This window comes from Anomalospiza imberbis, chromosome 7, assembly GCF_031753505.1.
Source record: "Anomalospiza imberbis isolate Cuckoo-Finch-1a 21T00152 chromosome 7, ASM3175350v1, whole genome shotgun sequence".
NCBI lineage: Eukaryota > Metazoa > Chordata > Aves > Passeriformes > Viduidae > Anomalospiza > Anomalospiza imberbis.
The window spans coordinates 11729762-11755321 of NC_089687.1; the positions used below are offsets into that span (position 1 = coordinate 11729762).

The 25560-nt window shown below is 39.6% G+C and overlaps 1 protein-coding gene across 1 annotated transcript in view; it reads left to right on the forward strand.

Annotated features, from left to right (window-relative positions):
- The window catches only part of CLASP1 (cytoplasmic linker associated protein 1), a 167592-nt gene that overhangs the window by 116987 nt on the left and 25045 nt on the right, over window positions 1–25560 (forward strand). The window contains exons 27-34 of the mRNA XM_068195417.1: window positions 1784–1807; window positions 2711–2955; window positions 6525–6588; window positions 8174–8337; window positions 9205–9283; window positions 9563–9706; window positions 21629–21772; window positions 23005–23111. Of these exons, the coding sequence (XP_068051518.1) occupies window positions 1784–1807; window positions 2711–2955; window positions 6525–6588; window positions 8174–8337; window positions 9205–9283; window positions 9563–9706; window positions 21629–21772; window positions 23005–23111 (971 nt within the window). The remainder of the gene's footprint in view (window positions 1–1783; window positions 1808–2710; window positions 2956–6524; window positions 6589–8173; window positions 8338–9204; window positions 9284–9562; window positions 9707–21628; window positions 21773–23004; window positions 23112–25560) is intronic.

A 25560-nucleotide genomic window follows, 5' to 3' on the forward strand; every position in this document is an offset into this window, starting at 1 on the left:
GGCACTCTTTGTATGTACCTTGAATATTTGGAGGAGAGAGGATATGTAGAAGGAGGAGAAATTATTGTACAGTGCTAGCTGGGTACCATTGGTCTTCTCCAGATGTGGACCTGAACGAGGGAAGGATTTCCTGATGTATCTTGAAACAGATCTCTCAGAATTTGTCTCAGATGGACTTTAAGGAAGATGAACCATGTCACCAGTGTTTTTGGTAGATAGCCTTTCTCCATTTCCTAGTTCACTTTCCCCAAGGATGGCTAACATCCTTTTTATGTCTGATTGCCACTCAGCTCATGGCACCTATTAGAGTACTTCTAGAAAAATGGCCCTTTTACAAAATTTATCTTTCAAAACAAATAAAGCATTTGTGAACAAAGAAAGGTAGAACAGTGTATAATGGATGGCACTCTTGCATTTAGTGGACTGAATCACTAGTGAGCATTTTCATCACCAAATGTAACAGCTTGTGAGCCCATTTCTGCTCTCAGCATCTCAAATTTGCTACCAGAGCAGTTCAAGACGTAATTACAGGCAACTGCTTTGCCTGTGTAAATGAAATCAGGCTTTATTCCTGCATGTGAGCAGCTGCTGAATACAGGTTTCTTAAGGGAGGAGAGTGTCACAGTATTTCAATTGTCTGCTGAGCCCTGAGATTTCTATGGGTGTGACTTAATCTCCAGCAAGACTTAAAGAGTGCTCTTTCAAGTATTCCAGCTTTGATGTTAAGTAACATTAAACTGAAATGTTAAAATTTTGAGGGGTTGAACAACTTAAAAGAGAAATACTTAAGTCTAGCTGGAAACTAGCTGGTGCTACTGACTTGGTTGATCAATCTGAATTTGTACGGCTTCAGGAGATGCAACACAATCTTGTTAATCCCTTCTTTCCCACCACCCCAGTTTTCTCTTCATTGCCTTCTGACAACAGGCAACTAACAAAGCCTGTGCAGTCTCCTTTTGAGAGAGTGTTGTGATGCCAGCTTTTACCCAGTAACCTTGTTTTCAGAGACTTGTCTTTTCCATGTAGTAAGAAATGAAAAAAACTTCTCCAAAGATGGCTTCAGCCAAATCCTCAATTGAAATAAAACAAGGTGGGTCATTCTGTGACCTCTACTCCCTCTGTACAATTCCAGTTGGATCCACTACTTCTGTTTGAGCTGGACTTGGCCTAAACCCACAGTGTCTATACTGGAAATCAGTGCTCAGGTCTGTCAGAAGAGCTTAAAAGGTGATGGAAACTTTGCTGTTAAGTAAAGTCTTTAAGCCAGTGGTGCCAACCAGGGGGTCTTAAAAGAAGCTAATCTTCAAAACAGTGCGGTAAAAGAGCTGTGGGTTGAAAGAGAACTTGGCAAGTGAAGTTGATTAAGTGTGCTGTACTGTAGATAGCGGCTTCCTCACATCAGAATTTCTTTGCAAGACTCTAAAATGAAACGCTGCTAGTAATATGTGAGAAAAGAGAAATCACTACCAAAATCCCTGGTATCTTTCACTGTAGATTTCTTAAAAGTAAGAAAAGAGATGCTGAATGTTCCTAAAAAAGTTTTAAACAGATATTCTCACTTCTGAGATCCCTAAGCGAAATTGTAGCCAGTATGAGTAGTGCAACAGTTAGGAGATAAAGTCAGGCATTATTATACCCACTTTTATTTTGCAAAAACTGTATTTTTTTTTAATTTGCTAAGACACATTTGCTATACGTTTTTGTTGCAAAAACAATCCCTACATAAGCTTCTGACATAATTCTCTATGCTTTTTCCCACCCTTCAATATTTTCCTGCCTACAGCTGTTAGGAGACTCCAGGAGCAAGGTACTAGTGCTTTCTTGACTTTTTATTTCTACTTTCCAACTCTCCCCACCCTGTTGCTAACGCCCATGATACTGCATGTGAGTTAATTTCTATGCTTCAATCCTCCAGTCCTAGTGGAAGCAAAACTCTGCTGGCTTCACAAGTCCAAGACCTGCAGGACTGGACACTGGAAGGAATTCTGTAGCAAACACTTTAGAATATAGATGATATTTTTTTTTGATAGATTATCTTGTCAACCCTGTTCTTTTAAGGTTTATTTAAGAGGTGTTTTTGCTGCCAATTATGCTACTATTCTTTCTGTACGGATCAAGGCAGTCAAAGATGTACCTAAGGCAATTAGGTTCCCTAATGCCATGCTATGGAAATGAGTGGGATTTGAGTACTCAACTCCCTTAGCAGCCTCTAGAAAGAATCCTAGCCCAAACTAACAAAGAAATTGTCATCTCCCATATCCAGTGCATTTCTAGAGTCACTTCAGTATCGATCTCAAAGTGACTGGGTATGCCAGCATAGATTCTTTCAGCTATTTCTTCCTTATCTTTATTATTTTTTAAAGCAGAGGATGTATCATCATAGTATCTGTAACAGTGGAATTGACTATTATTGCCAATAGAACATTTATTCATTACCAGTAACTTAATTCTACTGAGCATAAATACATCATTTTCATGCTGGGGAAGGCAGGCTCTCTTCCCCTGAGTCACTCAGTCTCATTGAAATCAGTGGGCTCTGTCCTGCTCTGCTGTGAGAGGTAAGCAGGCAATGCATGGTGACACCTTTTAAACACTTCAGTCACTATAACAGTAGCACTAATCTTCTTTTTAGTGATTGCAAATAGACTGTTTTTCTTTGGCATCGATGTAACATATGTAAGTTGATAAGTCCAAGTTTTCCCTTTTCCAGAAAAAGCCAGTGAGAAGGAGGTATGAGCCCTATGGGATGTACTCCGATGACGACGCCAACAGCGACGCTTCCAGCGCTTGCTCGGAGCGTTCCTATGGCTCCAGGAACGGGGGCATTCCGCACTACCTGCGGCAGACTGAAGATGTGGCTGAGGTCCTGAACCACTGCGCCAGCTCCAACTGGTCTGAAAGGAAGGAAGGGCTCATAGGTCTTCAGAATTTACTGAAAAGCCAACGGACACTGAGGTGACTTGTTAGTTTTCTGGTGTCAGTAATTCATTAGGGATGGCTACCGCCAGAAAGCCGTATTATGTACCTGCCTTATGGAGACAGGTGCTGTGTTCCATGGCTGTGAAGGCTTTGTCTCCACAATGTGGGATTGCAGTTAACTTTTGGAAAGGTTTCTGCTGTGGCAGTAGTGTAGAAAGGGCTCAGATAAGCATTCTGTCTTCTCCTAGCCTTCATCTGTCTCATGAAGACCTCCAGTGGTAGGTGCTTGTTGTAGCTCAGTGGGATTTCCCACAGTGGTGCTATTGTAAACATACTCAAAGGGTGGTGCCATTTTTACATTAGCCTGTTTGAACCTTCAATATTTTTTCCCATGGCAATTTAGTTGGTGAAGCAAACATTGCACTTACTCTAAAATGACTTGGGATATGAATTTCAAAGCTGAGATCAGACAGTGCTGTGCTGGCTGTACTTTGACTCTTTATGAAAGCTGTATTAGGTGTAATTACAGATCCCGTTTGTAACTCTTGAAAAATTTTATAACAGAAACTTGTGTGCTATAAATGGTGTAGTGTGTAATGTAGAGGGAAGTTTCTTCAGGCAGTGAAAAATGTGTACCAACTCTGAAACTGCATATGGTAGGAGAGGGAGACCTTTTCCCCTTGCTGAGAACCTCATAACCCCTTCAAACACCTTTGGCACATCACGCCTTTAAAGAGGTTTTAGAATTACCCAGTAGACCTCAGAATTATCCAGCAGTCATTTGGAAACTCCCTATGGCCACAGGTCATCTTAACTAGATAACTGGCTCTCAGGACATAGACATTTCACCCTCAGTTTATGGAGAAAGTGTTTGAAATAAGCTGTTTATCTCTTGGCTCCTTTGAAGGTAGCATTCACAAATAGCTGTGACAACTTTCTTTTTTTATTATGAATCATCTGTACTTAAATTATAGCCAAGTTTAAAAGTAGTTGTTTAGAGCCTCCTTACTTGGGTTTGTGCAATTGTTTCTTTTAAAATGGCTTCACACTGGCTGAAAATAATTTGATGGTTCATGTTAACAGTCTGAATGAAAGTATACTGAGGGCAGGCCTGAAAAAGTTGGTTTCTTGCCATTAGAAAAATATTCTGGCACTTCACATGATGTGATACAGGCCTTAAATGGAAAGTGCTACAGATTTTTAAAATGGGTAGTTAGAGTCTCTAGATCAGAGATGCTTTTTGATGTGGTCTATTTCTGAGTCTCTTTAAAGATACTTCCACCATGTGTGCTGTCTTTTTCTTTCTCTTTAACAATGTGTCTGGAAAAACTGTGGCACCTCGTTGCTTGTATGAAAAAGTTGGATGAGAATTTGATTTTGCCACAAAAGTGTGTGAGAATTTTAAGCAAGGTTTATCCCCAGCAAGTGCTGCTGGGGATAGTTGCAAGGGAGGAAGTGCTGACAAGTTTTGGTGATGGGCTGTTTATCCAGGTCAGTAGATCTTAGCAGAAATACTGGTGGAATTAAACTCTTGATTTCAACCCTACTAGTTGCAGTGTTTGAACTGTGCTGTCACCAGTCCCTCAAGCTAGCAAGTTGTCTTAGCTTTGATCCTGAATAAGTTTTAAATCTTTCCCAGAAACTACACCTCTGTGCAGTTATTTTTTAAGTTTGATACTGTGATAAGTACTCTGTATTTCATTTTGGTTTTCTTTTGATCTGCTTCCTCCTTGGTTCAGAGTTGATCTGGTGCCTGTTCTAATGATTAGATTTTATCATCCTGCTTGTTCCCACGGCATCTTGAGAACATCATCAAGGTCATTAGTCCAAGGGGCAAGTCTGTCTTTAATTAAACCTGATGCCTTCTGTTGTGGTGTAACACATTAATAAGAGGCAGTGATGTGGCTGGGTTTTCTTAAGTATTCTGAACTGAAAGGGGGCTGATCCTCTGTTAGCTGGGATTTGCATATCCAGAGATGTACATGCAATGTGGAATGGCACTTACCCATCCTCTTTGTTTCATACAGCTTCGTGTGGCCTTTTTTAAGGGATCCCCATAAGGTCTCCTAAGTAAGGCAAACGAGTCCCTTAAGGAAATGTTCTTCCACTGCCTGTTGCAGTTTAGTACTTGCATTGTTACCTTGGGTCTGGGAGCTTTTAGAAACAGACACACATATATTTGCTGACTTTATATAACCTTTGTCCAGAAAGAAAATGCATTAGAGTAGTAAATAGGGGTTCATTCATAGACATGCGATCTGCATGATGTCAGAAGAGTGTTGTAGTCATTTTGAGCCTGTGCAGCCTCACCCTGAATTAAGTTGACAGCTTACTGTGATGTTGTTACAAGGACTTCACCCTCCCTACCAGACTCTTCAACCCATTGGTTTTGTGCCCTTTTAAAATTTATTCAGCCTTTCATGCATAGATTTATTGGGGAAAAAAAAGTCCTGTGCTACTTAGAAATATAAACATGCTAACATAAAGCATCTGTAGACTACTGCCTTATTCTGGCCTGTTCAGAGATTATTTTTAGAAAGAGAGAAGTTGGTGGATTGTAGAATTAATGTTGGTCTGGAATTACATTCCCTGTAGTCAAAATCTTCAATAACTCCTCTCTGAGCAGTGTTCATTTCTCTAGTTGCTCTGGTTTCATTGTAATTGTGAAAAATGTCTATTTGCATCTGTAGAATGCAGGAAATGTAACCTAACTGCCTTGCTCTGTTTTTGTGTGCATCATAAACAAGAAGAGCTTCTGTATTTTTTGCCAGTTTGTTTTGCAGGAAAGCTAAGACTTCTCAATACGTTGCAGATAAGAGCTTTGGTACCGAAGAGTTCTGCATTTGACTCCAGCTCAGTATCTCATGCATCATTCTTTTTTCCCCCTGACATAAAAAGAGCACTACTGAGCACCTAATAATCTCTTACAAATAGGAAGTTAGATTGTTCCTTGATGTAATTATCTTCTGATTTAATAGCTGACCATTTGTTAATATCTTTTCCATTTCTTTATGTTTGGCTCCTCAATGTGCCTGCCTGCTGTTAGCCTTTGGAGTCAGTTCTGATCTGTTAATTATATGTGATTCTAGACTGATACTACTGACGCAACTGGGAATTTAAACCAAAAGATTTGATAAGTATATAACCAGAAAGTTCTGATTTTACTTGAAAATTTGAAATCCTTGACAGAAAGGAGACTTAAAAACCTGTTCTTAAGGTGAAAAAAATGCATGATTCAGTGATTCAGTGACCTTGACCCAGACAGAAACTAAGAGCCTCACAAACATGCACATTTCAAGTTGTCTTCTGGAATCCAGAATATAGAAGAAAATAAAAGCAGCAGAAAATAAAATTGTCTGGTTTAAGATTAAAATTTAAAAAAAAAAGTTTATTAGATTCTTAATGTAAAACTAGTGATCCCGGCAGTTAAATTGAAGTGCCACTAAAGGCTTTGCTTAGATATGACAAAGTTTTCAGAAGTGTGATTGAAGTAACATTTAAATAAAAAAGGTTAGATCTTTCAGCTGTTAATATTTATTAGCTGCTTTTTTTTCCCTGCAACTAAAACTTTGGCATTAATGTTGTGTTTTGTTTATGTATTTTAGCCGAGTCGAATTAAAAAGGCTGTGTGAAATATTTACTCGCATGTTTGCTGACCCTCACAGCAAGGTAAGATCACAAAGCCTTGGCTCGCTCTCCTGCCTTACTGTGTGTGCACATTTGGCACTGTTCCAAGATGAGTGGTTTGCATTTCTATCCCTGCCATCTGCTGGGGAAAACTGACATTTAAAACTCTCCTTGGTTTGCATTTGTTTGACAAGGAGGGGATGTGTCTCAGTCTCTCTTACGTTTCTAGGAACTGGTTACTCCTTGCTTCCTGAGGAGCAGCCTAATGCCTTTCAGAGGTCCCCTCCTGGAGGCAGAAGTTCAGTTTGATTTGCCCTTCTCTAGGGTGTATTTCTGGTGATACTCTGGGAAGAGTGGTCCACAAGGGGTCATGAGCATCACAGCCACTGGGGTTTGTGTGTTGTGTACACCCGGGAGCAGGTGTCTCACCAAGATGCTATTGTAAATCTCATAGTCAAGGTCTTTAATATAGCTACTTTGCCTTCCTTAAAACACTGACCTTTGAAGTTAAAGGCTGTGGCATGAATTTACAGACATTTCTTAAGAAGAAGTGGGCCACAGAATGGGGAGGTAGGGCCCATAGGCATGTTCAAGACCAGTGGATTTCTATGGACAGCTAAGGAGGAGCAGGGCGAAAGGAACAGGGAATTTCATGCCCTTTTCTAAGTTTTACTAGTTGAGGAAAACCAGTATGGCTGTGTTAAAAATATCAGCAGTTGGGTTAAATGCAGTGTGAGAAAGAATAAGTTGTATAAATCTTTGTACTTTAAGACCTCTTGGTAAACCAGTTTTAATAAATCATTGTTGGGTGGAAATTCCATGGGCAGGCACAGTAGCCTGTCACAGGTCCTGCTCAAAATGTGCATTTTTTGCCTTAATTATACTGTGGACCAGCTGTCCCACAGGTCTCACCAAGCTTGTAGTAACTACCTCTAAGTTCTTATGCTTTGGTTCCCCAAGGTTTGTGTAGCAGAAAGGGTGAAGGTGTAATTATTTGTTTGCAAAATAATTGCAATTTCTGAGGAAGGTGGGAGTTTATTGCACACTGGGTATCAACTATGTCCTTTGTGGCAGCAGTGATCAGTCATCTTCACTGCTTTTGTGGAATTACAGATACAGACTCATTAGTTGTGGTGTTAAACACACTTAGCTTTGTTCATATAACTGTATATAAACAGATGTTACTTTCTTGACTGAGGAGACTGAATCTGATCCAAGGCATATAATGTTTTAAGTGACTGCTGAGAAGAGACTGTGTTTTAAGAAAATGTAAACTTTCAATGAATGTGTCTTTTATCTGTTGAGAAACTGCATCCTTGATCACTCTGTGTGCTAACGAGTGGTTTGTTTTGTTGCATGGCCTGCTTTGCCGTGGAATTCACAACAGAGAGTAAGTGTTTTCTGCCCCTTCCTTCCTTCATTCATTACATGTGGTATTTTAATACAATGCATTTTAGACATGTCTTGTCTGATGTTTTTCCCAGAGCAATGTAGTCACTAAAATCATTCATTCATGAAACTTTTATAACAAAATCATCCTGAAACTCAGACTGCAAACCCCTTCCCCCTTTGAATATTTTTATTTTAAGAGCTGTATTTCTTTTTCTGACACTTGTTTTGTTTATAGGTCTTCAGCATGTTTCTGGAAACCCTGGTTGATTTCATCATCATTCATAAAGATGACTTGCAGGATTGGCTTTTTGTTCTCCTGACCCAGTTGCTAAAGAAGATGGGAGCAGATTTGTTGGGGTCTGTGCAGGCAAAAGTCCAAAAAGCTCTGGATGTCACCAGGTAGAGTACTCAGATGGCAAATGTTGCGGAGGTTTTTTGGGATACAGGACGGTATGATTTTAGAAATCCAGTAGTGCTATGATTTTGAGGGCTCAATTATTGATGAATGTAAAAATAAAGGAGAACAAAGTTATGTCACAGTATTCAAGTATTGAATTTATAAGGCCTGTCTGTCTTCTAAATAAATAACTTTAAAGCATAAATTTAAAAATATATACCGGATTAATTTTAGGGTTTTGTGGGGTATATGCTCAGATATCAGGGTTTGTTGATTGACAGGTACCCAAAAAAATTGCAGTATTCAGACTATGAATGGTGCTTTACCACAAAGTTCAGCACCTCTTTTATGTTGTTCAAACACAAATAACAGGTCAGGATAAGACCTTGAGTGCTGCTACAGTGCTCACACCAATTCTGTACTCCATGTCCAGCACAGGACACTATTACAGTAGTTGAGCTCATTCTAGATATAGGATAATTTAAAAAGAAAATAAAAAGTAATAATAATCTAGGAGAAAATAGTGGGGAAAAAAAGAGGAGAGATCAAAACCAGGTATGAACCCAAAGGACAAGATAAACCAAGCTGCTTGTAGAGATAAGGGAACAAAGCAGAGTCTGAAATGAAATGGACAGCCATGCCAACAGAAGTGTACAGATAGCAGAGTAACAGTGTGCAAAGATACTGATTTAGCAGTTTTCTCCAGTATCGTGTCAATAACTAGCTAATCCTTAAGCTTAAAGTTTCTCTTATTGATGGTAACGTTACCAAGAAGAAAAGTGTGTTGAAATCTACTTTGTAAGCTTTGAGGTATTGAGTCAACTTCATTTATGTTGCATTACATTTTTGCTTTTGTTTCTTTTGGACAGGGATTCTTTTCCATTTGATCAGCAATTTAACATTTTGATGAGATTTATTGTGGATCAGACCCAGACACCAAACCTGAAGGTCAGTAACAAAAGCCATTTCACTAAAGCATCAATGTGCTTGTCTTAGCTTGTCATGTCAGGCATGCCATAAAGCATAGAACTCATGAGAAGGTAATTATTATATTATATTATATGCACGAAATAGAAATTATATTGGCAACTTGCAGACATGTGCCAGAAATACTTCCTCCCTACCATGTGATGTAAGTCTTGTCAATCTCTAGTGGGCTCTCTTCCTGTGGAAAAAAATGAATCTTTGCCAAATCCTGAGCTTCACAAATCCCTTTGCATTTCTCAGGTCAAGGTTGCTATCCTGAAGTATATTGAGTCCTTGGCAAGACAGATGGATCCAACAGACTTTGTGAATTCCAGTGAGACAAGACTTGCTGTATCTAGAATTATAACTTGGACTACAGAACCAAAGAGCTCAGATGTGAGAAAGGTAAGCCAGGACAATGAAGTATTTGCAGTAATTATTGCTCTTCAGGAAGGAGAAAAAAACCAAACAAACCTGTCATAAAGTTAATGAAAAGTTCAGTGATCAGACTCAAACTTTAAAAAGCCCTGATTTTACATACCTCACTGTCCAAGCAAAACTGTCAATTCAGTCCCCACACAATTCTGAAGCATGTCTTCAGGTATTTTTTTACTTGTGTGACTTTAACTACTATTACCGTAAAAAATAGATAATTATTTGAAAATGCGCTTTTTCTTGAGCGTTCTGGAAATATTTCTAGGTTTGTATTTTGTTTAGATGAAGGTTTTGTGCTTTGTAGACTGAAAGCTAGCACAGCTTCAGTGTATAATGTTGTTAAAAGAAAGCAAACAAATCAGTAAGCTGCCAGGGGCTCTCAACCCTTCTCTTTTAAGGGCTGTGTGTTTATCTCTACCTGGAAAAAACTGACACAATTAGGTCAGGCCTGGGGAATAGTTACCTTGTTCTTTGTCTTGCTCTTGATGCAAGTGTCAGGCAAGCTAAAATAGGACAGGTAGTGATACTCATCTCTCCCAAGAGAAAAGCAAGACTTAGTTTTTTGTACCTGGCATCTGTAACACAATTTAAAATTACCTTCTATTTCCAGTAGGATTTAAAGGCTTTGAGATGTACTTGGATTTAAAAATCCCAGCCAAATTTTAATAATTCCAGAATGTAAAAATTGTATGAGAACTTTACATTCTATGAACATAAAATGTTGACTTAATACTAGAATAACATGCAGTTTTATAACTTTGGAAATATTAAAATTACTTTTATTTGATTCTGATGAAAAGATTGCTGGGTATCAAATGTGCTGCATTATCCAGCATTATCCAGCAGCTGAAGGAAGGCTTCAAAGAAGCTGTTTGGGCGTGTGCTGTTTGCTTGCTCGCATACAGATGATTGGTTCTGGGGGAAAAAGGAATATCCTCTTTTCTGAAGACTTCCTGCAGGGATTATTCACAGCACTGTAACTGAAACTTGCTTCTGTAAGATAGTCTCCCTCAGGAAAAAAGGGGTACTTTAAATTCTGGACTTAGACCTGGAATATGGATTTGCATTTTAATGTTTCCATGTCCAAAGTCAGAAAGAATTGATCGGGCAAAGCAGCTGCTTCTGTGTTACAGTTCAGGTGAATCTCAAGCAGTTTATTTGGCTGCTGGGCTGTGAGGGGAAGTTGTAATTATTTTAAGTAGAAATATGCATTGGAAAGCAAAATCTCTTCATAATGCTCAGCAGGAAAAGCATTCCACCATTAGGGGTCATCATTGCTGCATGCAAAGGGAAGCAGAGAGTATCTGCTGCAGCTGAGAAATTGGATGTTTGCTGTTCCCTGTGGGCTGTGGGGAGCAGGTGCTCACTGTGTGGTGTCCATCCTTCTGTCTGTTCCAATGGCTTGCACAGCTCTCGCAAAACTTCCAGCAGACTCTACCTGAGTAGTACTTGGGCAAGTGCCTTGGGGCTGGCAGATTACTGAACCAAAATTCTTTTTATTAAACATGCATATGACTTGGATTTGCCTTTGGTGCCAGTAGTTTCCAAATAAATTATTACACAGTTAAGCTAATTTAGGCTACTAGAAACAAATGCACAGGTGATCTTTATTTCATCATACCATTGCTGTACTATGATTTTATTAAGAACATAGTACAAACCAGAGACTTTAGAAGAAACAGTGTAGCTTAGGATTTATAAGCAATCATTGGCCATTATCTCTGTCAAGACTGTAGTTAAAAGACTTATATATTGATTATGCAATAGTGAATTGGATTATCAAGAGCCAATCTAGGCAGGTAAAATGTTCTGAAGAACACAATTAAATATTGCCGTGTTTTTTTCTGGCAGTATAACGTGGGGAAAAAAAATAGTACCTTTCTAATATCAAGATGATTCATTTAAGCATCTTCTTCCACCCTTGTGGAAGGTATTATGGTGGCCTTCAAGATTTGTGGTTTTCTACATGCAAAGCAGGCCGTGCCCTGTAAATATTGTGACAACCTGAAAATGGTGACAGCAGTGGAGATTATTGGGGAGAAGGAGAAGAATCAGTTTTGTCTTCAGTTGATTGAAGTACCACAAGTGGCCTGTCAAAAGTGTAAAAATAGTTTTTCAATAGAATCTGTTCTTAAGACTACCAGTGCAATGAACTCAGCTCCTGCAAGTGACAAAGAGCTCCTGGGTGGCGCAGTCCTGTTTGCAGATGTGGCTGACTTGGTGGAACAGTGATGCTGCTGCTCAGCTGCTCGTGGAGCCAGGGACTTTTTCCCCCAAGAAATGGAGTCCCACAGCCAATATCCTCTTCACCTAAGTCTGAGTTACTGAATTCCACCATAATGCAAATAACATCTGTGTGTGGTGGCCGTGCTGTTCTGTCTGGGTTTTACCTTTGAGCAGAGGCAGACAAAGCAAACTTCCTCACACTGGTGATGTCTGTCAGTGAGGAAGGCATGTGGCTGCCGTGTGCACGTGGCAATTAGTCATGCAAATCTGATCCTGTAATAGCAATCAAGGCATCTGTTCAAGAACAGAACTGATTATATTTTCAGTCTATACTGAGATTCTCCTTTTGTTAGTGATAGTCTGTCCATTACTGCTACTTACTATGTGTGATGGTCATGGAGGTCCCAGCCACGTAGTGTTAAGGCAGTGGGGAAAAATAGAACAAAAAATGTCATTTAGCCCAACAGCCTTTTCAAGCTGAATGCTGCAGTTTTATTAATCACTTTGTGTTTTCTTCTGACAACACTTAAACACACTTAATGAGCACACTTAACCAATCTGACACAACTTGAACTACAGCTCATGTTTTGTAGCTAGTGAGATAAGAAAAAGTCAAAAGAAATGCTGTTTTGCATAAAGCAGTTTATGGTCCTGTATGGAATGACATCTGTAGTTAAAACATAAACTGTTATCACAAGGAGAATGTAATGTACTATGAGTAACATGCAGTTGATACTAAAATGTTGTGATTCCCTCTCAGGGCAGAAACCATTTAAACTGCTGATAGTAGCCATGAACTATGTGCAGTTATAATTATTGTCAAGTTTTAGGTTTAAAATAAGGTAATCTGCAGTGTGTTATGGGTAAATATTTGTCTTGTTTTAAAGATTGTTAGTACTTGTGGGTGTTTGCTCTGCATTCAGCTGAAGATTTACTTCCTGCAAGCAATGCTGGAAGAAAGGTGAAGACATTTGCTTTCCATGCTGAGCAAAAGCCACAGGGTAGGAGCAGCTCCTGCAGTGCCATGTGGAGACCCGGATGGGATGTGGTTGCAGTGTGAGGAGAGCACCTGTTGGTGATTCCGCACATGCAGCCAGCTTGTGGCTTTTTCCCCAAGCAGAGCTTATCAGTGGGCAGGGCACAGATCAGGATTTCAGATAACTGAGCTGTAATTTTGACTGCAGTAGCATCTAACCTTGTGTGAGGTACTTGGCTTTCCTCTGCACTGATTTGTTTCCTGCTGTAGCAGGGTGTTAATTCTGATTTTCCTCTCGAAATTGTTTGATTTGATGAAATAATTTTACAAAAGCCAGTTAACTACCACACAGAAAAGTAACACAATGACAATGCCATTACTGTGATGACTGGTCTGTGAGGACATTGTAAGTAACTTCACCATCCTATTAGTGATATTGCCAGCAAAGTTGTTGTGCAATCCTTACGTAGGTAAAGTGCTGATTGAATTTGGATGACAGGCATGGGCTCTGTGTGGGAAAATTCTTTGATCCTGGAAAAGAGCCATCAGTTTGAGAATGGAAATTAGAATAAGGCTTCTCATTTGACTTTGGCCAAAGCCTACAGAAACCTCATGTCCAAGGCTTGTCTGAATGGAAATTTTTGTTTAACATGAGTGCCCAGAATTTGTGGGTGTGGGATCAGCTGTGAGGGCACACAGAATCTTAAGTGTTTAGGAGGACCTTGTACAGGCTGAAGGGGAGTGAGGCCTCCTCAGGTGAAGGGCCAGTGACAATTCTTACCATCTTGTTAATCAGCCCAGCTCTGGTCTTAATGATAAACAACATCATCTGTATTGCCTGATTGGTATTTGGACTACTAATCTCAGGGCAGAAGAATTTTTTTCCTTTGCTCCAAATATCCTGACTGGCTTCTCTGTTGATGAAACATTCCTAGGTGGTTTTATTTTACAAGCCTGAAGGCATTTTTACAGGTTATGGGCAGCCTTGTGTCACGTGTAAATCATGTTCTGCCTTCCACTTATGTAACTGGGAAAACTTCCTCTTTCAACTGGGTTTTGGTAAGAAAAACCAAATGGATTGCACTGAATCAAAAAACCCAGGAGGGTGCTTGTGTTGCTCTAATTTTCATGAAGATGAAGATAAAGCCCTTCTGAGGGCTTGAGGAAGGCCCTCCTTGGATTGCTACCACTGGTTTGCAGGTGAAGTCAAGGGATATTGAAAGAAAATGAGTTTGGGATCAGATTTTTTTCACTAAAACTGATTGAGGAACAGTTTCTGAATTATGAAGAAGATAAGGAAGATTTCAGAGAGAAAACTGCAGGCCAACGGACCCTTCATAAGCTGAAGCAGGCAATGAAGATGTATTTATTTTTTTAACTAGTAATCCTCAAGGTCATTTCTTGAGAAATATTAATATTGTCACTTTGATCAACAAAACCTATCTATCAGTGAAGATAGATCAAGCAACTTTAGATAAAATATTTCTTTGATATCTGTAGGAGGACCAGTGACAGGAAAGCAAACACTTTTAGGAGGACCAGTGAAGGAAAGAAAATTAGGCTCCTTTGCATGGTGATGCCGTGAGACCTCTAAAAACTCTTGGAAGTTTTAATCATCCATCTAGCATCGCTCTGATTTCAGCTGCTCTGGGACAGATGTGTAAGAGCACTCTCAGAGCCTCTTAGTCAGCTGAAATGGCATTGCTTATTTGTACTGGTGTTGAGCAGTGAACACTCAGTGAACACTCAGTGAACACAATGAACATGTTGGTCATGGCCTGTTACAGTAGCAGTGGCAAAGAGGACATTTGCAGAAACACTTTAGAATAGCAAATTATTTTACTGCTCTCTAGCCACAGGCCCTTGCCTTTCTGGGTCAGAGGTTTCTCTAGCACTCCTGCAGTATTCCTACACCATTCCTACACCAGACTTGTGCATCTCATGGACTCCATGATGAGCCAAGTTACCAGAGCACTGGGCATTAGGATTTCATTTCAGGCTTATGGAATCTTAAATACGACTATGTACAAATTGCTGAGGTCAGCCTTTTGCCAAAGAATATTCCAAAAAAAGTCAAACTCAGTGTAAATGCCCAGAGGAACTTCTATAAAGCATTTAAAACACAGTGTTAGGAAAAAGAGTGTAATACATAAAAAATGACACCTGGTGGACTGTAGTGTTTATTTGATTTAAAGCTATTAGAACAAAAAGGATTTCTATGTCCTAGCTGTGTTTCCAAAATAGTATCCCTCATTTTCTGTTTGTTTTGAATCTGATGCTGCAGAGCTATGAGAGCCCAAATGTTTTGAGTGTACGCAGTGTGAAGAAAATGGCTTTCACCCAATGTTAGTGGCCTGAAAATGGGGATGTGCTTGTTGGGAGCATGGTTCTGGGATGGATTTCCTTAAATTGAAAGCAATTTGAATATACATACTCTGCACTTAAAGAGCTAGTGTGTGGTAATACAAGAGAAGAAATGGCTTCCCAGAATTTGCACAGTCACACTTACGTATCTGTGCACAATATGTTTGTGCATACGTGCCATTTATATAAGCACTCACACACCTACACAGGTATAGGTGATGTTTCTATTTTGAAAACCAAGTCTAGAGGTGATGTTTACATGATGCATTGCAGAGCTGTTTGCAGTGTGACAGATAATTCTGCTGTACTTCCTCTAGCATTTTAAAAATCCCTGCAGATTAAGTGTGTGTTTTCATTACAAACCATATGACTTCAGTAGCTCTTCTTCTTTCTTAGTTTATATGTGGGAACTTTTGCCTGAGAATTCAGACTTCTGTCATGCCAGGTTTATAAGTAAAGTTTCTCAGTTGTTAATGAAAGGTTTCTAGCCCTATGTTTCTAGCCCTATGCTAGAAACCTATGTTTCTAGCCCTGAAACTTGTTTTTGCAACATCTGCCATTTTATAATGAGCAAAGATACTCAGGGTAGTCTTAATCAAACTTGATTTCTGGGATCATGTCTGGTTCTCAAGAAATAATGAACATTTTTGCCATGGTCTTTTCTGTGCCCACGTCACAAAACAACAGCATACATGAGTCATAAGCTGCTGTAGAACAGTACTCCAAACATATGGTGGTTTGGTGCTGCATCTTTTTTGCTGTCACTTTTCTGAGATGTCTTTGACGCTTGTAATGCAACTATCTCTGACTTGTAAAAGCCCTTTGTGATGTATAAAGTATGTACTGTGTAAAACAGAATAGCAACATGGATTTAATCTGTTTCTGTATTTAAATCTGTTAAACAAATTCTTCCCTTTCAGGATGTGGATATGAACAGCATATGCTAATACAAGTGTTTTGGGAAAACTGTGTGTTTAAAAACTTGTACTCAAGCTAATGTGCTTGGATTATGTATAAACTGCTAAAGCCACTGTGCTTTGCATTGCCTTGTCTGTAATGTGGATGTCCCTGCTCATCTGATTCTAGGCCTGAAAAAGGAGCAAGTAGAAGGTTTGGTAGATAGTTAGTACAGTGCCAGCAAATACTTAATTGTCTGCTGGAAAGTACACTGAAATAACACTTGTTTAGAGTTTGCAAACTCTCAGTAGATGAGAATAACTCACTTAACACCAGGTACTCGTTGGAGAATTGAAGCCGTGTGCCAGTGTGTGCTAAAGCAAGCTGCCTAATGTGCAAGTGCTACCCCTTGATCTCAGTGGATTTCTGTTTGATCTGCAGTTTAGCATAAATCAAAGTGACATGAGAGAGAGCTTCTCTGCTCCATTGTGCCTTAAGTTATTAAAAACCACATTTTTCTTAGACTGGATGGTGATGCATTCAGAGTATAATTGTGTTTGTCAGAAGTGAGTAGATGTTAGTGAGGCTCTTCCCCAGACTGATAAAAGGCATTTATAGGCAGCATTGGTCCCTCAGACTGATGTCCAGTCTGGAGACAGGAGTTTGCAAGTGTTTAACTATAACTTCCTCTGAACTTAGAGATATCTCTGGGGGCAGGTGCAGGGAGGTGCACCTATTCCTCCATTCCTGGCTGGCCAGATGCAAGTGCCATCTCAGTTCAGCACTGCTCACTCTTTCACCTCAGCAGAGGTTTTCAAGTGGTTGTGGAGGCCACCAGGAGGTTGCCAAAGCAATGGCTTGTAGAAGAACTAAGGGATGATCTGTAAACCTGAGAGCTGTGGCCAAATTTAATTTTGAATTTAATTCAGCTGCCCTCTGCCAAAAGGTATGTTGTTTTGATGACATCAAATAATGTTTTTTTATTTGTTTCCATTACTTGAAATGAAGCAATAAATTGATCAGAATTCTTCTGCAGAAAGATACCATGTGTATTATTTAGGTGACTGAGTTGAAATCTATGTTTTCTTTGAATAATACCAACTTTCCTGTTTGTCAAACCCAGACGATGCATAGTTGGGTAGGTGAGGATTTGCCAGCTAGGACAACTACAGCCTCCTCAGGGCCTGGTGAAGGAAACTTGGAAGAGAAATGTAAACAGGTAGACCGAAAGCCTTGTGCACTAATCACACTAATTGTGTTTGCAGTCTAAACTCAACTGTCTATCTGTGTAAAGAGACCTGGACTGGGAGCCTGAAAAAAGTGTGTCTGTCTGAAGTAATTTTTGGCTTTGATGTGTTTTTTTGTTAACTCTATTGTTGTAGTTCCTCATAAAGGATCAGGGTACAAAGTCCCCTTCTTTTATGGGGCTGCCAGTGTTGGGAGCCCATCACCAAAAGATATTTGAGTAACTTGGAAACTGCCTTCATGTACTCAGGCAACTATCTGCTTGTTCTGCTTGGTCCACTGGAGCAGCAGCAGCAGCAGTCATAAGGCTCTTTTTTTAACCTTAGGTCACTAACCACATTTCCTGTCTAAAATCAGTGGATTTTTCCACTTATCCTTGATCTGTTTGCTTGATAAGCCCAAAAGATTTCCAAGACATTTTATTATTATTCAGCCAAGTTGAAAGAGTTACAGATTTGGATGAATCTAACAATCATCCACCATCTAGGGAAAAACAAAAAACAGATATTGCTGAAGCATTTGTGTCCCTTTAGCAGTTGACACTGTTGGACAGCAGGAATTGCAATGACCTAAGTGTGAAACTTTGGGAGCTGCTACTGGCATGTGGAACCTGATCTCTCACTGCATTGTGATAAGGAAAATAATAAAGTGACATAAGTAATCCTTTGCAAATGATTCAAGAACCTGACACTGAGCCAGACCCCTTCTCTAGCATAGTCAGGGTCTGAAATGACTGGAGTTTGTCCAGCTGAAGCCAGCAGAGAATGGCTTCATTAAGATTAGATAATCTGTAGGGTCTACGTTATATGTCACTGAAGGAGATGGATTAGTGTTCTGTACTAATGGTACAGGGACACAAAGGCAAGGGAAAATTCAGATATTACTTTCTTCAGACTATATATCATCAAGCATGAATGTTGCATGGAGAATGTTTGTACATTGTGTACAGAAACAAGTTTTTTTTATTGCTTGTTATATTTATTTACTCTGACAGTAATCTAATAAAGCAAGACGTCCAGAAATTCAGAGATTATGAAAATGTCTCTGGTTTGTCACAAGTTGAAAATCCACAGATTTAAAATTCTTAGAAACATTATCTGTAGATGTCCTTTGATTAGGTAAATATATGCTAGATAATTGAAACTTAGAGAATTATCAAGTGTTTCCAGATCTAACTATTACAACAGATGTGGAAATGCTGCTCCTGATGTCTTCATTACTGAAATAAAATTACTTGTGTTAGAAACATTTCAGGAGTGAAACTTGGAGCATGTTACAAATGTGGTTTCAAGCTACCATACACCTTCCAGCTTTTGAGGCCAGTAAGTAGCAGTGTTTATCTTACAGTGGTAGGGATCAAGACCTTTGTGTATTAAATATTAAGTAGGAAATTATGGGCTCACTTTCAAATAATGACTTTTGCCTGAAATAAACCTGGAAGTGCTGTTGGATGTCTGAGGACAATTTAGAAAGAACACAGACAGGGTTTTACTCATGTTACTCCAGTGTTGCCTTTGAGACCTTTACTGGAGCACCACTCTCAGGATGTAGTAGTCCTTGGCTTTATTTCAAAAGGTATAAACTATAAGTCTGTTTTCTTTAAGGCCACAGAAGATTGTGAGCATTGGGAGCTACTGTTAAGCACATAATTCAAAGCCCAGTGACTATTTACAGGTGACAGGAAAGCTGCTGAAGAGCATTGGGTATACAGAATTCAGGCAGACACTCCTAAAGACAAGCTGTACTTTGTGCAAAGAGGGAGGGCAGACATAGTTCTGTTGTTATTAAAAGTCAAAAAGCAAAAGTGGAACAAAACTGTAGTGACCTCTGAGACCTGAAACTTCTCTCAGCTACTCCTGTAGGACAATGTCTGTGCTATTAGTGTTTGTGGTGGAGCTTTGCTGGAGGTTTCTCTCAGATCTCTTAAGATGCATTTCAAATGTCTCTGTTGGGCAGCCTGACTTACCAGTTGATAACTCAGACATTTTAATCTCTAAGCAATCTCTCAATCTGTGAACCTTGTTGATCAGTTTTTCTGGGGTTTGGTTTGGGGGTTTTTTGGTTTTGGGTTCTTTGGTTTTGTTGTTTTTTTTATTTTATCTCAATGAATGTGAGATCTGCTTGTTCTGACACAGAGGATCTGCATGTCCACTCCTAACTATCGAGCATACGCATGCTGTTCCACCAGCAGGAATGTTGGCATGACTTGTCACTTTGCATTCAGTTCAACTTGCTGTTCCTTGTTCTAAGATCTCGTGTGCAGTAATATTTTTATTACAGAAAATACTGTGCTGGTGAAAGCTTAAAAGTTCTTGGATCAAAATGGACAGAAATACACTTCCTTGTTGGATACCAGGCAGGCTTCATGGCAGAGTTGTCCAAAATTTCAGGTCAGAGGAGGGTAGACAATGGAGTTGAGAAGGCCACAGGGAAAACTATGTCCCTACTTCTTTAATCCTTAGATCTGTAGAAGGGAGTGAATAATGACATACTGTGTTTCTGTTCAAGTCAGTAAGAGTTTTGGCAGGAGAGGCAGCATGATCCATCTGGTATGAAGTCTGAAGACCTGTTGTTTGCTGCAGTCCTTGGAAGCCTGTTGAGTGCTGTGGGCATTGGTTCCTTTGTTGGCCATATGAAAAGGATGATACCAAACTTTCATGGATAGAAAATGTTTTTATATACAAAGTTGTGCTGGTTGCTGCTGATGACAGAAGAAACAGTATAGCTTGAATTGCATTTTACACACTGGAACAGTGGAGTACTGTGATTCCCCTCTACTATGAAGGGTGCTTGTGTACCCAAGTTCATAATCTGTGAAGAATTCTACTCCACAGGGAATTGCAGACCCAATTAATTATGGCAAGTTTGTGAGCACATTATTTACTAAATAACCCTTCTTTAAAGTGATGTGAACGATGAGTGTACATTTATCCCCACAGCAGTGAATTATATTTGTACCCTTTTCAAAGTTATTTTTCATTTTTAGGAGATTTTAGAAAGTTCATGAAAGGATCAAACCCAAGTGTCTGCTCTCCTAAGCATATGTGTACGCTTTTCCAAAATAAGAGCGTGTGTAGCTTTGCTGCTTAACTTTGGGAGCCCAAGCCACTGCTTTGTGTCCAGATATGTATTCTGGAAGTTGATGTGTCAATGGCTACACTACCCTTGGAGAAGGTGCTGCTGCAGACTGTCAGAGGTCCTTCATCAGAGCTTCACTGTTATTGTTCTTTTTATCGATGTTTGTGCACTTTCAAGGTAAAGTCAGGGAAAAAGCCCACAGAACTGGTGCATCCACACAGGTTGGATGGTGCTGGGGAAGTCTAGTTAGGAACATGTGATGTTAATTACTTTTTCAGGTCTGCACACTGTGATTTATTCTGCTTCCATTCCCATTTGATTCCATTGTCTTAGTTCAGGATCTGCAGAGCAGTATGTTTGCTAATGGACTAGGGGAGATCCTGTTCTGGCAGGATTTCTCTGAGGCACATAAAGCAAACCCTGTCCAGTAAAATTAATGGTAGAATTCTCAATTGTTTCAGTGGTACCTCGGTTTCACTTACTAAATTTAGGAAATGTGGTGGAGTCTAGCTGCTCCGTGGTCAAGAGAATGGTGGTTGTCACCATCCTCATAAGTCTTCCACTTCAGATGGAGTCTTTTATTGCTGAAAAAGTGGTCAAGACTTAAAAGGAGAGGTGGATTATCTGTTTGATGAAAGAATCTTGGGATCCCTAGGAGTAGAAGAGGTTGGGTGGGAAGAGAACTCATTCACACATAAAATAAAAAGCACAGGAATGACAAATTGCAGTCATAGAGTCTCCATACTTGTTTGAACTTCTAGTTTTACTTGCTTTCAGTAAATCTTTACAGTAAGTTGTTCAATTGAAATATTTGCTGGACAGGACAATGGCAAGAGTTTCTCACTGGGCTGTGAATAGCTTTACACTTCACATCTGGGATAATAATGATATAAATGCAGAAATACATTTAAGCTTTAAGAACTAAAACTATTGCTGTTAGTAATTCGTTATGATATATCACAAAGAACATCTCAAAGATTTGTCTGGTAGGGGAGTCTTCTTTTTGAATGGAACACACATCATTTACTGTAAGGGTCACTACCAAGAGAATGCATGCTCTTTTCAAAGATAAAAACTGATGGTCTCTTTTTTCTTCTTCTTTTCAGGCAGCACAAATAGTCCTGATTTCTCTCTTTGAATTGAACACTCCTGAGTTTACCATGTTACTTGGTGCCTTGCCAAAAACATTCCAGGATGGTGCTACCAAGCTCCTGCACAACCACCTCAAGAACTCCAGTAACACCAGTGTGGTGAGAGGCCCTTGTCCTTGCAAACAGCAGAGCCCCAAAGACAGCAGCTCATTGATAAGCTGTTGCAGATGTTCAGTTCAAATTATCTGTAACTGTTGTCTTGAAGCAATATGGCAACAGAGGCTTTTGTTTGATTTTGCTTTTAATAGGAACCACTAAAATAAAAAACTCAGTTATTTTAAAATTTAATATAGTCCTAACCAGAAGAGATTAAAAAATTACTGAGAAGTGCATTAAAATTGGTGGGGTTTTTGCTTTCAAGTTGGTGGTGCTTTTGAAAATCCTGCCAGTAATGACTTTTTGGCTAAAACAGATCCTGATACCACAGATTTTCTGGGCTTATGACTATTATTGAGATCAATTTAATAACAGTTATACTGTCTGTTAAGCTTGCAAGGTCTTTAATATGACCTACAAAGTCACCTCACTCTATGCCTATTACCTTATGATTTGCTTTTATATGAAGCTCTTACATATTTTTATTTCACTGAAGGACTATGTTAGTAGATTTAAATAGGAAATTTCTTTCCCTTCCCAGAGCAGCAAGGATTAGGGATTTTTTTTTGGTCTTTTTAATGTGAAAGTTTTGTGAACTTGCTGGAATTTGAACCCTCCTATCTTTGCACTTCCACAGGGCTAAGTAGAATTTAGTGTAAGCTAGAACTGCAGTGTTAGGCTTCCAGGCAAATAGTCTGGAGTCTCTAATACTTTTGACTCTATGTGAAAAGTGTCAGAATTTAGAGCAATTTCTACTCATTTTGCTGTGGTATAAAAGATTGTTCAGGCTAGTGGAAAATTGCTAAGTTAGACTGCTTACTTAGCCTCCTAACAAGCATAATCAGAATGCTTTAGACAATGTGGAAAACAGCTGTGTAATTAGAATATTAAATTGTCAGGGTAATGATGAGCATATTTTGGAAATCTTGAGAAGCTGGATTGATTGACCATTTCTCTGGGAATATTTGCAGGCCATACGTGTTGTGTATTTAAATTGCAGGTACTGTGGGTTGTAGAGAAGTGCACATACATTTTCTTTATCCTCAGAGTCATATTTTCAGGAGCATATTAATGACTACATGAACCATGGCTGCAGATTTTTAGGTCAAGAGGCATCATCAAAACTGCACTAAGCTTGTCTAGAGCAATCAGAGGCACTGTTTGGACCTGTTTTTGTACTCCTGGCTGTGCATTGCAACACGTTGCTAATCCCTGTCTTCCTGCTTCTGTGTCAGGGTTCCCCCAGCAATACCCTTGGTCGGACTCCTTCCCGGCACTCCAGCAGCAGAACCAGCCCCTTAACCTCACCTACCAACTGTTCCCATGGTGGACTGTCTCCAAGGTAATGTGGTAGGCTAATTAAACCCCTTGCAAAATACTAAAGGATTTCAACACCAAGTGTGCATTTGCAGAATATGACTCACTTTGAAAGCAAAAACAAGACAATAAGTGTACAGTAGATTCCTGCAAAGAAGCAGTGTTTGAACATGATAATATATGGCTGATGATTGACTTCAGTGTTCCAGTCCTCATGCTGTCTATGTAATCTTAATGTCTTTTCTTGTCATATTAGTTTTCTTTTGTGGCCTTCTTCAGAATTTCATTTGTGGGTAATAAAGGTAATATTAATTGGCACCATTAGAAATGAGGTCTTATTGAGATTGCATATGTCACAAAGTCTGTGATGACTCTCAGAACAGGAGTTTCAGATTGTGCCATTTTTTAGGTGTGGACCTGTAATCAGTAATTCTTCTGACTATATTACAGGGCTTGTGCTGCTGAGAGAAGTGCTGTATCTGCTGTTCCCCTCTTATTCTTTGTGAGGATGCAGGACAAGCAGGGGTGGTGACTGTATTTCAGTGCTGAGTACCTCCCAAATTGCTCACCTGGCTCCTCACCAGCAGAACAGTGGTCTGGTCTTTTGAGCAGCAGGTCTATTGCAACCAGGTGTTTTGCTGAAGCTGCAGGTACTACCCTAGAATATATTGGTCCACTCCAAAATCTTGTATTCAGCCAACATGGACTCTCAGCTGCTGGAAATGTGGAGGTTTTGCAGCATTAAAACTTAAGAGCATGGGAGATGGCATTGTAGACAGTATGTTCTGGGACCATAAAAATATTGGAGGAAAGTAGCGAGCTGTTATCTGGACAAGCTCTGGTTCATGCTGGAAAAGCTTAAATTCTGTTGTCCATGTCTGCCTGTCCTCTTCATGACAGGTTGTGGAAGAAACATAAGGAACCATGTTGGGTGAGGACTGCAGTTCATAGTGCAGTGTAGTAGTTGACATTGAAATCTGTTATCTACCCATGTTACTTGCAAAACGCTCTCTGAAGGGATGCTTAGACATGTGAGTTCCAGTGTGTCAGGAAAAGTACAGGCCTTTAGCATTTAATGAATAATTATACTAATTCTAGCAGCATAGGAATCATTGGGGTTTCCTGAGAAAATTTTGGGTGTCTAAATACATCTTTGTGACTTGTAAATCTGCTGTAATTCAAAACTAAACCAAGAGTTTGCAAGCCAAAGCCAAGTTGCCTATTATGATTTTTTTCCACAAAGGTTTCATTAAGAAATTAAGTGGTAGAGTTTCAGGGGAACAGTTCCAACTATGTTGCTTCCTTTTTGAATAGCTTGAGCATTGTTGCCCTGCTGATTTCTGTCATGGGAAATTATTGACTGTGTCTCCCTGTGGTTACGTTGTGGTTTTGTTGGCCATGGTGGCATGTGGCACTTATTTTGTAATTCCACAACCTTTTGCCATGCTTTTTGGGTTTTGCCATTGGGACACAATTGTTTATTGCCACTTCACTCACTGTTTTCTATTTGTCTTTGCATTCTTCTCACCTCTTGATGTCAGGAGGCAAATATCAAAGTATTGATTAAAGTGTCCAGTGTACCTTGTTGCTGTTGCTTTCTAGCATTTTGTATTTAGAAACGGAAAGGTTTCTTCTATATGTGATTTGTTCTCAAGGACTAGTTTGAGAGGCCATATAATTCCAGAGCACTCTGCCATGGATGCAGTTGGCCAGGAATCTCCTTTAGAAAACAATCATTCCTTCCATTTTCTATAGAGTTCTTGGAGGTGTTTAATCAAAAATTTAGGTGACTTTTCCAGAAGTGTGTCCTGCTTCCTTTCTAGATTTAGTTATTCAAGAGTGATGTTTAAAAGTTACTCTTCAGTGATAGGTAAAGGTGGAAGCTGCTATGAAAGCCCTTCAAAATATTTGGAAGGGAGAAGCTGTACTTTTTTGTGGTGAGTGCCCTCTGAGCTCCAACAGTATCTGCAGGATTTTTGCATTTGTAGAAAAGGCAGTGGCAGGTACTGCAAATAGGGGCAGTAGCTTCTGAAGCTCTGCTGGGCTGCATCCTTCTTGAAAATGTCTTGTGTAGCACAGTTTGGGCATGGTCCTGACTTAAAGGGAGAATTTAGCTCTGGTTGTCCTTTCAGAGAAGAGGCTTGGAAAAATGTGCTGACAGATTGTGGTAAGTAGGGTATGCTGCAGTATTGCATTCTTTGGTGTAGGTGCTTCAGTGTCATGTTTCCATTTCAAATGCTTGACGTTTGCTATTCAGCCTTGCTGTGAAATGTCACTTTTCTCTCCAGGTCGTTCTGATAGCAATGTAAAAGTATAAAGATGCCCATTTTCTCTGTGTAGTTCTCGTCCAACAGTAGGCTTGTCTTTGCATTTTCATGGGGCCTACTGCCAAAGGTTTTTAGTCAGGTTGTGTATTCCCATTGCCTCCTGGGGTGCTCTGTGTGCAGGCCCTGCTTACCTTGTCCCTGCCCATG